General features: G+C 44.6%; 1 protein-coding gene across 8 annotated transcripts in view; it reads left to right on the plus strand.

Moving 5' to 3' along the window:
• The window catches only part of LOC144591171 (tropomyosin alpha-4 chain-like), an 87131-nt gene that overhangs the window by 23357 nt on the left and 49794 nt on the right, over window positions 1-13980 (plus strand). For 2 of the 8 annotated variants that reach the window (XM_078395675.1, XM_078395725.1), the window contains exon 1: window positions 10140-10640. The exons of 4 other annotated variants lie outside the window; for them this stretch is intronic. In XM_078395675.1, coding sequence (XP_078251801.1) covers window positions 10503-10640 — 138 coding nt within the window. In that variant the 5' untranslated portion in view covers window positions 10140-10502. Of the gene's footprint in view, window positions 1-10136; window positions 10641-13980 lie in introns of those variants that run through there. 2 more of the 8 variants (XM_078395780.1, XM_078395641.1) reach the window with 2 other exon arrangements.

Here is a 13980-nt window from a genome sequence, read left to right on the forward strand (position 1 = left end):
GATGAGGAAAAACTTTTTCAGTCAGAGAGTTGTAAATCTGTGGAATTCTCTGCCTCAGAAGGCAGTGGAGGCCAATTCTCTGAATGCATTCAAGAGAGAGCTAGATAGAGCTCTTAAGGATAGCGGAGTCAGGGGGTATGGGGAAAAGGCAGGAACGGGGTACTGATTGAGAATGATCAGCCATGATCACATTGAATCACATGCTAGCTCGAAGGGCCGAATGGCCTCCTGCACCTATTGTCTATTGAAACCAGAGCACCCAGAGAAAACCCATGCAGTCACAGGGAGAACGTGCAAACTCCACACCAACAGCACCTGTTGTCAGGATCGACTGGGGTCTCCAGCACTGTGGGCAGAGGCTCCACCTCTGCACCACCCTTCTGCTTCTGTTACTTCTGCTGCTTGGTTCAGGAAGTACTTGTGGTTACCTCTGCTGCTTAGTTCCTTTCCTCATGGCCAAAGTTTCCCTTATTATTTTGGTAGTCCAGCCCTGTTTCCATTTTTGTTTAGATCGTATCACTTAATGTCCTTTCTTTAAACTCATCTTCGCCTTACCACTTCAGCCTCACTATATTCCACTCAAATTGTTGCCCAATTGTTTCCATATCTGCCTCATTACCGATAACTTTGCTTTTTTGTTTGGCTTGTCTCTAGAGCTGCTTCCACGATCTTTAGATTTATGATCTTCACCAATCCCTCAATCAAAAAATCTCTTTCCCTGATCAATGTCGTTAAAACCTGAACTATCCATTGTTACATTGTCACGGACAAAATATGTGTGCATCTTGTTAACAGTTCTAACCTAATTTTCTTTCCCACCAGACTTGGATGAAATTTCTTTTTTTAATTTTTAATTTTTTAAAGCATATGTACAAATAATAATAAACGACAAACTGGTTATAGAGTTCTTGCATAGCTTCAATTTTTAAATTTTTAAAGAAAAAATAAAGATGAAAAGAGGCTGGAAAAAAAGTCTATAAACTAATAGAGAGAGAGCAAAGAAAAAAGAGGATTACTAACACAAAGATTATGAGGATAGATCCGGGAGTTAATGAGTATAGTTGTACATCCAACCCTAAACTCAAGCTTTAACTTTAGTTTTAAATTTTAGTTTTGTGACAAATTTCTTGTTAGCATATCTCACCCCTGATTCTTTGACATGGTTGATCAAACCATTCTCCAACCTCACTCTTCGCCCCTCCTCCCCCAACGCCCCATGGACTTTCTTCCATTATTCACAACTTGAGAAAATAGGAGCAGGAGCAAACCACCTGGCACCTCAAACTTACCCTGCCATTAAATACGACCATGACCATTACCCAGCCACCTATTGTATTATATCCTCTGGCAAATCAAATCAGACCCTCAAAGTGTCTGATATCATATTGATCCCATCACCAAGAACACCAACTTCAATATACAGCGTAACTCCGGTCCCGCCTCAACTTATCTTGTGCCAAAACGCACATTCATGCATTTGCTGCCTTGGGAGTTGACAAGAATAGAACAATGGCAAATTTCTGACACAGAGAGAGACTGTTGGGGCCATTGTATCTGCACTGGTTGGAAATACAGATTTAAACTAATCTCACCTTCCGGCACTTGATCTGTCATTCTGCAGGTCATGGTGTAGGAAAAAAAATTGCAGATGCTGGTTTAAATCGAAGGTAGACACAAAATGCTGGAGTAACTCAGCGGGTCAGGCAATATATCTGGAGAAAAGTGATAGATGACATTTTAAGGTCGGGACCTATTTATTGTTGCATTTGAGATGTTGTGTTTACTTAAATGACTCCTGTAGCATTTCATATTAAGCCACTGCATGAAGTACTTTAGTATGTTTCTGAGATATAATGAAACAGTGCATAGTATACAGCTTTCCAGTCTGAGGAAGGGTCCTGACCCAAAACATCACCTATCCATGTTCTCCAGAGTGACCTGCTGAGTTACTCCAGCGTGACCTGCTGAGTTACTCCAGCACTTTGAGTCCTCTTTTGTAAACCAGAATCTGCAATTCCTTGTTTCCACAAACATCCTTCCTTTATTGTCCCACTAAGTAAGTCTTAAAAATACAATCTCACCTAATTTCATTATCTTCCTTCACCAGATGTGATATTTCAATGAGACAGTGGTAAATCGTATAATGTAAATGTTTGCACATCCTACTCATTCCTTTAAATACAATGTTATCTAATGCCAAATTGGTGTTTTCTTGTGTACTTTGCAAGAAGCTCATAACCTTAGTAAACAGCGACCTCACTGAGGGTATCTAGGGGTGGCCCACTACATAAGGTCGCTCTCACAATCACACCATGCCTTCATGAAAAGTCTCGAGAATGTAACAGGATACTTTCCGTGCCTTGGACATAGAAAGGTTATTCAAGTCTTGAATTCTTGTCATCATGTTCCCCAGACATTGCATTGCAAATAAGGTGAACCTGCACTTGTGTGCCCACCTTCTTGTGTTCCATTGTGTCCTTATCCCCTTTGCCATTACAGCACACCATTTGATCCTGCTTTCTCCAAATGAACAACTGTCCTCGTATCTTGTCACATAGATAACTTTGTTTAACTGCTCCCTATGTCGAAGAACTACTCAACTGTTTTTCAGACATCCAGTTTTAGATGAGTGAGTTTCCATTAGCTAAACGAAGAACTAAATTGTCAACCATGACAATTTGTATCCTCATTACTGACACCATCCTTCCTCCTTGATGAGTCATATTATTTGCAACTAGTTCATCCTGTCAGTGCTCAAGGAGTTTCTGATTTTGAATTCTTAGATGACAATTCCACTGATTTAACAACACTCTGAATCCACCTCTTTGTGTATCTCTTTATCACCCTATGTGCAAGCTACACTGCCTTTCCATGTCCTGCAATTCCTGTTCTAACCCCCTTTCTCCAACTCCTATAAAACCCTGCATAATAACGCAGTAGAACTCTGGTGAAGTTTACAAAACCAGCCAGCAGGTGTTACCTAAAGGAATCAGGGCTGAATATCATCCAAAAAGCTTTTTAGTTACCATTTTGACACATCTGACTTTTGCCGAGGTTTGTATTGTAGTGTTGCAGGAATGGATTTGGTCATTTACTGTGGAGTTGCACAAGGAATGGAATAGAAACATAGAAAAATAGATGCAGGAGTAGGCCATTCAATATGATCATAGCTGTTCATCTAAAATCAGTACACCATTCCTGATTTTTCCCCATATCCCTTGATTCCATTAGTCCTAAGAGCTAATTCTAACTCTCTTGAAAAGATCCAGTGACTTGGCCTCTACTGCCTACTGTGGCAGAGAATTCCACAGATTCATAACCATCTGGGTGAAAATCTTTTTCCTCATCTCAGTCCTAAATGGCCTACCCCTTATTGTTAATATTGTGCAATCAGCAGCATACATCTCCACTTCTGACCTAACAATGGAAGGAAGGTCATTGATGAAGCAGATGAAGATGGCTGAGCTGGGATGATTGATCTTCAACCATCATAATCATCTTCCTTTGTGCAATGCATGACTCCAATCATTGGTCTGGAAGCAACTGGATCTATCTTGGCATCAGCTGGATTCCATCTAGTCCCTGAGCGTTTTTTCATATCCTCTGGCCTCACCCACATCTTGATATCACTTGGAGTGAATGGAATGGGCTGAAAATTGGGTTCTGTGCTAGCGATGGTTCTCAGGAGGAAGCTGAGACAGATCATTTACTCTGCACTTCTAGCTGGATGTGATTGCAACAGCTTCAGCCAACTCTGTTTCTCCAGATCCTTTAAAATCCTGCATCATACCTACTTTTCAAACAGGTGCAAGTCATGATGAAAATTTTCTTAATGCCTTCTCCTCCCAAGGCTGCTTAGTTGACCACCAGCATTTTATAATTAAATGTGACAGAACAATTGATATTATCCATTGATCTCGGATTACTTAGTTCTGTTTATTGCATCCTGTCTGAAGAAGGGTCCCAACCTGAAATGTTACCTATCCAAGTTCTCCAGAGATGCTGCTTGACCACTGAGTTACTCCAGCACTTTGTGTCTTTTTCTGTTTATTGCATGCTGCTTTTAGTGCACACACAGTTTTTTTGTTAGAACTTCACTAGGTCAACCTCTCAACTTTAAAAGCCATTGGCATGCCATTTTACCCTCCCAGTGAACCAGATTTGATCCACCATTTTGATTGTATCGGCACAGTAAGGGATCATAATTTGTGCTTGTGTATATATCTGCTGCTGCATAATGCCTCTTGGTTGTCTAGTTTTGAGCTATGGATCTATTAGGAATCTCATTTTGCACTATTATAGTGTCACATGTAAAGATAGTGGATGTTCTCAACATAAAGACAGGACTCAATCTTCACAAGGTTTGCGTGGAGATCACATCTACCAATGTTGACAAACGATGGATAGGTTTGCCCTAGGGGCATCAGTGAGAAAGAGGCCAAATATTTTCTCTCCAGTGTTTGTTCAATACTTACCACAGACCATTCAGGTATCTATGTCCTGTCATACTCCTGGTGATGGACAATTAAGTCTCCAACCAAAATCCATTCTATGTCAGTGTTTCGTACAAGCATTGTTCAACATGTAAGAACAAACTTTGATCAGTTGAGGGAGGAAATCAGGTTGTAAGCAGGAGGGGGATTTCTTACCTAGGTTTGATCTGATGTATTCAATGGGAACTCAAGTCAATGTTGAGGACTCACAGGGCTACATTCACTCTCCTTTGTACCTCTCGGGTAGGTCAGAACTGCCGTTGGGACAGGATTTCGGTGATAATTTAAGAGTTGCACATGTCAGGCTGGGGAAGAATGAAGGATATTCATAAACCAGAGAGACTTTGAATGTAGTTTTATATTCATCATTATTAAGATGCATATTTCTTAAAAGGTCAGATTATTACCTAAATTTAAATTTCACAACTGCAGTGATGATATTTGATATTTGAATCTGTGTCTACATTCCAGGTCTCTGGATTATATCCAATAACTGTGTAGCAGTTATATTCCTTTATCCTGTAGTGCAGTTATGAACTTTGCCTGAAAATCTCAAGCTGCATTTGTGGGCGATGACTTTGGCACCACTAGCATCAGAGGATAGCACTGAAACCCATGTCAGCATCCACGTGAAACAATGCTCTGGAACAGGGTTATTTTTTCTTGGACTTTTTCCCCTAGAGCAGAGTCAAAGATCAGCTCACAGTATAAATTACAAGGTCATCTCACATTATTTATAACTAAACTACAGGGGGAAATAATTTCACAATATACCAACAAGGTAAACTGGGGGATTTAAGATAAGCTAAACCAATGTCAACCCCTCCCTGACAAACAAAATACAAAAAACAGTTGTCTTCACTCAAGATAAAGCGGTAAATCATTTTCAAACAATCAACACAACCCGAGGCAGAGATTTAGCAGATTTGATTTTGCAAATCAGTTACATTACCCGAAAAATCTGATAAAAGCAGATTGAATTTTTAATCAAATCATGTACACTATAAATAAAATATCCGTGAAGAAAAGAAAGGGACGGAGATGGGGGAAGAGGAATGTGGATCGATCTTTCATCGTGGACTGTTAAAGGTTTAGACTGAAGAAGTGTCCCAATCCGAAACGTACTCTGCCCATATAATTCCCCTGATGCTGCTTGACCCGCTTTCCTCCAGCACATTAATATTTAAAACGTTCTGTATCAGTATCTTGACGTATAATCACCATCACTGGTTGTCGCATATGTTAGGAGGGTCATGTGCCAAGTCGCAATTAAATATTAAAGTGGGCCTTAAAGGTCAATGTCTTAATATCGATTATTTCCAACTTGGTCTTGAAGGTCTTAATGTCAATAGACAATAGGTGCAGGAGTAGGCCATTCGGCCCTTCAAGCCAGCACCGCCATTCAATGCGATCATGGCTGAACATTCACAATCAGTACCCCGTTCCTGCCCTCTCCGCATACCCCCTGACTCCATTATCATTAAGAATTCTATCTAACTCTCTCTTGAAAGTATCCAGAGAATTGGCCTCCACTGCCTTCTGAGGCAGAGAATTCCACAGATTTACAACTCTCTGACTGAAAAAGGTTTCCTCATCTCTGTTCTAAATGGCCTACCCTTATTCTTAAAATATGGCCCCTGCTTCTGGACTCCCCCAACATTAGGAACATGTTTCCTGCCTCTAGCGTGTCAAATCCCTTAATAATCTTATATGTTTCAATAAGGTCCCCTCTCATCCTTCTAAATTCCAGTGTATACAAGCCCACTCGCTCCAGTCCCGCCATTCCGGGAATTAATCTAGTGAACCTACGCTGCACTCCCTCAATAGCAAGAATGTCCTTCCTCAAATTTGGAGACCAAAACTGCACACTGTACTCCAGGTGCGGTCTCACTAGGGCCCTGTACAACTGCGGAAGGACCTCTTTGCTCCTATACTCATCTCCTCGTGTCATGAAGGCTAACATGCCATTAGCTTTCTTCACTGCCTGCTGTACCTGCACGTTAACTTTAAGTGACTGATGAACAAGGACACCCAGATCTCTTTGTACTTCCCCATTTCCTAACTTGACACCATTCAGATAATAATCTGCCTTCCTGTTCTTACCACCAAAGTGGATGCAGTGCAAATGTCATGGTGGAGATGATTCCATTCACGAATTGTCTTTGGGTACAGTGAATACCTTTAACAGTCTTTCCTTGTTGGGCTGATGTTGTATTTGAAAACCCCCGATTGCCTGGTCTTTGGTATAAGAAAATAACTGCAGATGCTGGTACAAATCGAAGGTATTTATTCACAAAATGCTGGAGTAACTCAGCAGGTCAGGCAGCATCTCGGGAGAGAAGGAATGGGTGACGTATCGGGTCGAGACCCTTCTTTAGACTGATGTCAGGGGGCGGGACAAAGGAAGGACATAGGTGGAGACAGGAAGATAGAGGGAGATCTGGGAAGGAGGGGAAGAGAGGGACAGAGGAACTATCTAAAGTTGGAGGTCGATGTTCATACCACAGGGCTGCAAGCTGCCCAGGCGAAATATGAGGTGCTGTTCCTCCAATTTCCGGTGGGCCTCACTATGGCACTGGAGGAGACCCATGACAGAAAGATCAGACTGGGAATGGGAGGGGGAGTTGAAGTGCTCGGCCACCGGGAGATCAGTTTGGTCAATGCAGACCGAGCGCAGGTGTTGAACGAAGTGATCGCCGAGCCTGCGCTTGGTTTCGCCGATGTAAATAAGTTGACATCTAGAGCAGCGGATGCAATAGACGAGGTTGGAGGAGGTGCAGGTGAACCTTTGTCTCACCTGGAAAGACTGTTTGGGTCCTTGGATGGAGTTGAGGGGGGAGGTAAAGGGATAGGTGTTGCATCTCGTGCGGTTGCAGGGGAAAGTGCCCGGGGATGGGGTGGTTTGGGTAGGAAGGGACGAGTGGACCAGGGAGTTATGGAGGGAACGGTCGTTGCGGAACGCAGAGAGGGGAGGGGATGGGAAGATATGGCCAGTGGTGGAGTTGTCTGGATGAATTTGCAGATTGAAAATGACTCTTGATGTTGCTTGGAATAAACCCGTGCGTTTCTTTATAGATGGTCGTCAGGCGTAATTTGGTCCTATGGTCTTGAAGAGTTTCCCACTCTAGATCAGCAAGAATTTTAGTGATACCGGTCTCCCTACTGTAATCACCAATGGTGAACCTCGCAGCTCTATTTTGAATTCTTTCTGACTTGTCCCCATCTGTTTTGTGTTGAGGATTCCAGGCTTTTTGTGTTGAGGATCCCAGGCCGCGGAGCAATACTCAAGTTTGGGTCTTATCAGAGTCTTGCAAGCTACCAACTTGGTCTGTTGTTACAATAGTAAATATTTCTCTTCAGCAATCCCAGCATTCTGTTAGTTTTGGTGGTTGTTTGGTTGATGTGAGTAGACCATTTCAAATCTGCTAAGTTCCACTCCCAGGTAGGGATAATGTTTCACCTCTTCCACGGTGGAGTGCCCCATCTGATACTTCATGGTAACTGGATTCATCTTGTGGGTGACTCTCATACTGAAGCACTTAGAAGAATTGAAAGACATCTGCCAATCTCCTTCCCATTTGACTAAAGCATCAAGGTCTTGTTGGAGTCTCTCCGAATCCTCCATGGGTCGTATTCTCATATAGAGAATACAATCACCCGCAAAGAGTCTAACCTTTGAGTGGACCTTGGAAGGCAGATCATTGATATATGCCAAAGACAGTAGGGTCCCAGGACTGTACCCTGGGGAACCCCAGATGAGACTGTAGTTCTGTAGGAAGAAACACCCTCCAACACAACCTGTTGGTGACGGTTTGTAAGGAAAGACTCAATCCACTTCAACGTGCAATTCCCATGATGTGGCGAAGGTCGGTGGGGCAGGGAATCGAACGCCTTACTGAGTTCCATGATAATCAGATCCGCCTGGCCTTTATCATCCAAAATCTTTGCAAGGTCGTCAAAGCAAGGTTCTCTCACGATCGATCCTCATGGAAAACATGAAAACTTTGCAAAATATTTATTGAATGTCAGCAGGTAAAGGTGTAGCAGAGTGCATTTCATTTAATCCACGTTTAATTCGGCACTGTAACGTTGCTTGGGATAACATCTCCAAGTTTGCAGATGACACGAAGCTGGGGGGCAGTGTTAGCTGTGAGGAGGATGCTAGGAGGCTGCAAGGTGACTTGGATAGGTTAGGTGAGTGGGCAAATGCATGGCAGATGCAGTATAATGTGGATAAATGTGAGGTTATCCACTTTGGTGGCAAGAACAGGAAAGCAGACTATTATCTGAATGGTGGCCGATTAGGAGAAGGGGAGACGCAACGAGACCTGGGTGTCGTGGTACACCAGTCATTGAAAGTAGGCATGCAGGTGCAGCAGGCAGTGAAGAAAGTGAATGGTATGTTGGCATTCATAGCGAGGGGATTTGAGTATAGGAGCAGGGAGGTTCTGCTGCAGTTGTACAGGGCATTGGTGAGACCACACCTGGAGTATTGCGTACAGTTTTGGTCTCCTAATCTGAGGAAAGACATTCTTGCCATAGAGGGAGTACAGAGAAGGTTCACCAGATTGATTCCTGGGATGGCAGGACTTTCATATGAAGAAAGACTGGATAGACTCGGCTTGTACTCGCTGGAATTTAGAAGATTGAGGGGGGATCTTATAGAAACTTACAAAATTCTTAAGGGGTTGGACAGGCTAGATGCAGGAAGATTGTTCATGATGTTGGAGAAGTCCAGAACAAGGGGGTCACAGTTTAAGGATAAGGGGGAAGTCTTTTAGGACCGAGATGAGAACGTTTTTTTTCACACAGAGTGGTGAATCTGTGGAATTCTCTGCCACAGATGGTAGTTGAGGCCAGTTCATTGGCTATATTTAAGAGGGAGTTAGACGTGGCCCTTGTGGCTAAAGGGATCAGGGGGTATGGAGAGAAGGCAGGTACAGGTTACTGAGTTGGATGATCGGCCATGATCATATTGAATGGCGGTGCAGGCTCGAAGGGCCGAATGGCCTACTCCTGCTCCTATTTTCTATGTTTCTAAGACCTAAGACCTACGTGCAGCGTAGGTTTACTAGGTTAATCCCCGGAATGGCGGGACTGTCATATGTTGAAAGACTGGAGCGACTAGGTTTGTATGCACTGGAATTTAGAAGGATGAGACGGGATCTTATCGAAACGTATAAAATTATTAAGGGGTTTGACACGTTAGAGGCAGGAAACATGTTCCCAATGTTGGGGGAGTCCAGAACCAGGGGCCACAGTTTAAGAATAAGGGGTAGGCCATTTAGAACAGAGATGAGGAAAAACTTTTTCAGTCAGAGAGTTATAAATCTGTGGAATTCTCTGCCTCAGAGGGCAGTGGAGGCCAATTCTCTGAATACATTCAAGAGAGAGCTGGATAGAGCTCTTAAGGATAGCGGAGTCAGGGGGTATGGGGAGAAGGCAGGATTGAGAATGATCAGCCATGATCACATTGAATGGCGGTGCTGGCTCGATGGGCCGAATGGCCTACTCCTGCACCTATTGTCTAATTTATTTAGAGCCGGCCCGGCCCCGGCCCCGGCCCTGCCTTCACTTCCATCTCTCCGCTGGAAGGAGGCGTGTGCTCAGCAGCGGGCCGGATCCGAAGCGTCCAGCCTGCAGTCCCTCCCTCCCCACTCTCCCCTCCCCACTCTCCGAGCGAGGGCCGCTTGGACAAGAGCGCTACGCAGGAATTTCCGGCGGTTCACGCCCTAGCCTTGCCTTGCCTTGTTGGTGGAGTAGTAGTAGCAGCAGCGAGTGAGTGCTCGGTGACTTTAGTTACCTGCCCCAGCGCTTTGTAGGACCCGAGGAGCTCTGGTCTTTCCGTGCAACCGTCGCGTCGGAGCCAGTTCCCTCCCTCCCTACCTACATTGCAATCGTTTGCATACGCGAGAGAGAGGAGAGACGAGAGAGGAGAAGAGTCTGTTCCACGTTTCGCCTGCGATTTCCTTCCCGAAGGCGAAAAAGCAAAGCAAAGCAAACGCCGTCATGTCTGGTAGCAATTCAGCGACGATTGATACCGTGAAGAGAAAAATCCAGTTCCTGCAGCAGCAGGCGGACGACGCAGAGGATAGGGCTGAGCATTTGCAGAGGGAGCTGGACGGCGAGCGGCAGGCGAGGGAAAGGGTGAGCAACGGCTGCAATAATGTCCTAACGTGTCGCCGAGTGGTCGCTGCATCCATTGCAACGACCGCCCTTCGCGGCAAGTCTCGGTGCTGCTGCATTAGTTTAAGCACTTCCCCATCCCCCCCATTGCAATGACCGCCCTTCGCGGCAAGTCTCGGTGCTGCTGCATTAGTTTAAGCACTTCCCCATCCCCCCCCCCATTGCAATGACCGCCCTTCGCGGCAAGTCTCGGTGCTGCTGCATTAGTTTAAGTTACTTCCCCACACCCCACCCTTTCCCTTCCTCCCGAGCCCGGATTTAAAAAAAAAAGTGTTTTAGACTCGCCCAAAGGTCCCTCTAACATCCGAGATGTAACGCGGCGAGACGTGTACAACTGAGGTGTTGTTGCATTGCACCGAAACAGAGGTTGAATGTGGCTCCTGACTATTGTTCATTCAAAATGGTGGCGCCAGGCAGGCAGGCAGGCTGGGTGGGTGGGTGTTGGCCAAGGCAGGGGTGGTGGTGGTGGGGTGGCTGCAAATACAGCTCGGCATTGCCATTGCCATTGCATCCTCGGCTGCAGGTCTGGCATTGCTGCCCCCCGCTTGTGAGGAGACCCCTCTGACTCTGAATCTTTTGAAGCTACTGATCTGAAGTAAAGAACAAGTGTGACGTGACTTTGAGACGAGGGGACGGGTCGTCGATGTTAAAACGCTTAATTTCTCGTGCGTGTTTCATTCCCTTGCAAACTAACAGCGGTTCCGAAGAGTTTTGTGTGTTTGTGTGTGTTTTAATTCCCAGCCGGTCGCCCTCCCCATCCGATGAAGGTGGAGAGATCCCTCCCTCGGCTACCCGGCCGCTGCCGCAGAGCAGCGAGTGAAGCACAGTCAGTCAGGGGGGAGGGGAGGGGAGGGAGGGAGTTACCTGCTGGCCACCGGCACCAACCAGTCTCTCCCACTCTCCCCACATGCTCAAATCACTCTCTGCTCACTGAAGTAAATGGGCTTGACTTTGTAATGAGAACATTCCGGCATTTTCGTGCATTTAGTTTCTTGCTGGTAGCCACGCCAGCAGTTTTTTTTAAAAAATGGGAGCCGCCTTGGTATTTCAGATTATGCTGTGGGCCACTCTTTTAATAAGTATAAATTCAAGGTGTGTTTCTCCCTTGCCGTGAATGGGAGACAGTAAATTTAGCACCAGGATTGCAGCCATTTTTGCCTTCAAAGGGGGTGCCTACAACATTTCTAGTCTGTTATTTCTTTCCTAATTAGCTGATGTGATTTTGTTTTTTCTCCAGCAATGGGACGAGGCAACTGAATGGATAAATAGAATTGTGGTACAGAATCAGCCACTTGTCTCAAATGATTGAATAGCTTCTGATCGAAAATGGTTTTCTAATCTTGCCATGAATAGGAATAACTGCTTTCATAAAGATGTTTAGAGATATTACTTGTCCTGGAAGAATTGTTTGGAGAATGGAAACATAGAAAAATAGGTACAGGAGTAGGCCATTCAGCCCTTCAAGCCAGAGCATAATATTCAATATGATCATGGCTGATCATCTAAATCAAATACCCCGTTCCTGCTTTTTCCCCATATCCCTTGATTCCTTTTGCCCTAAGAGCTAAATCTAATTCTTGAAAACATCCAGTGAATTGGCCTCCAATGCCTCCTGTGGCAGAGAATTCCACTGATTCACAACTGAGTGAAAAGGTTTTTTCTCGTCTCAGTCCTAAATGGCCCATCCCTTATTCTTAAACTGATTCCTGGTTCTGGACTCCCCCAACATCAAGAACATTTTTCCTGCATTTACCCTGTCCAATCCTCTGAGAATTTTATTTGTTTCTATAAGATCCCATCTCATCCTTCTAAATTCCAGTGAATACAAGCCCAGTCGACCCATTCTTTCATCATACGTCAGTCGCACCATCCTGCTACATATAGTAGTGCTTGGGTGTAGATCTGGACATTGGTGTTGGAATGTGCTGATTTGCTGAGTCGTGCATACCATCTCAGAATGTTCATATTAGCTGGGGAAAGAAACCATGCTTTGTTGACCTGCTGAGTTCACAAGTTATAGTAACGTTAGACCATTCGGCCCATCGCGTCTACTCCGCTATTCAATCAGGCTGATCACTGCCTCCTAATCCCATTTTCCTGCCTTCTCCCCATAACCTTTGACACCCGTTCTAATCAAGAATTTGTCTATCTCTGCCTTAAAAATATCCAATAACTTGGCCTCCACAGCCCTCTGTGGGAATGAGTTTCACAGATTTACCCTCTGACTAAAGAAGTTCCTCCTCGCCTCCTTTCTAAAAGCGCCCCCTTTAATTCTGAGGCTATGAACTCTGGTTCTGTTCTCTCCCAGTGGAAACATCCTTTCCATATCCACTCTGTGCCTTTCATTATTCTGTAAGTTTCAATGAGGTCCCCCCTCAATCTTCTAAACTCCAGTGACTAGAGGCCCAGTACAGTCAAATGCTCATCATATATTAACCCACTTGTTCCCGGAATCATTCTTGTTAAACCTCCTCTGGACTGTCTCCAGAGCCAGCACGTCCTTCCTCAGATATGGGGCCCAAATTTGCTCACAGTACTCCAAATGCGTCCTGACCAGTGCCTATAGAGCCTCAGCATTACATCATTCTGTACCTTTGATTTTTTTTGCCCATCCCTAGCTTCCTTGGTCAGAAATCGCCAAAGACCATTGTGACATAATTAGTTTAGGAAACTTGAATTGTTGTTTTCAGAAGGGTCAGAGGCTGAAGGTGGACCAGATGGGTTTATAAAATTGTTAGGCAAATTTAGTCTGCCACAGTAGAAATGCTAAATACTTGAGGGCACAGGGGTGTGTGTGTGGGGGGGGGGGGGGGGCGTAGTTTAAAGGGGATGAGTTTGGCAAGTGCTTTTTCTTACAGACTGGTGGATGCCTAGAATGTCCTGCCGGGGTAGTGATGGAAGTGGACCCAATAGTGACATTTAGGAGGTATTTAGACAGGCAAATGAACATTGCACGAAATCCAGTTGTGTGGATCGTGCACAGGCAGATGATGTTAATTTAATTTGGTATCATGGTAGTTACAGACGTCATGGGGCAAAAGCGCATTCCTGTGCTATATACTGTGTTATGTTTAGCCCCTCTGTTGCTGAGTCTGATATTTATCTGTGTGAAAATAAGATTGATCCTGGCATGCCCAAATTAATGCTAAATGGCTTGGGATCAAGCTGGAAGTTTTCATCTGGTTTCAATGCCCTAGTTAAAAAATTTAGGTGGAGAGAGAAGAGGATAATTGCTATTCAAGATCACTGGTAACCTATATGTAAAAGTGAAAATGTGTAATAGGATGTGTGTCTGATAAAT

Source organism: Rhinoraja longicauda, chromosome 1, assembly GCF_053455715.1.
Source record: "Rhinoraja longicauda isolate Sanriku21f chromosome 1, sRhiLon1.1, whole genome shotgun sequence".
In the NCBI taxonomy this organism is placed as follows: Eukaryota; Metazoa; Chordata; class Chondrichthyes; order Rajiformes; family Arhynchobatidae; genus Rhinoraja; species Rhinoraja longicauda.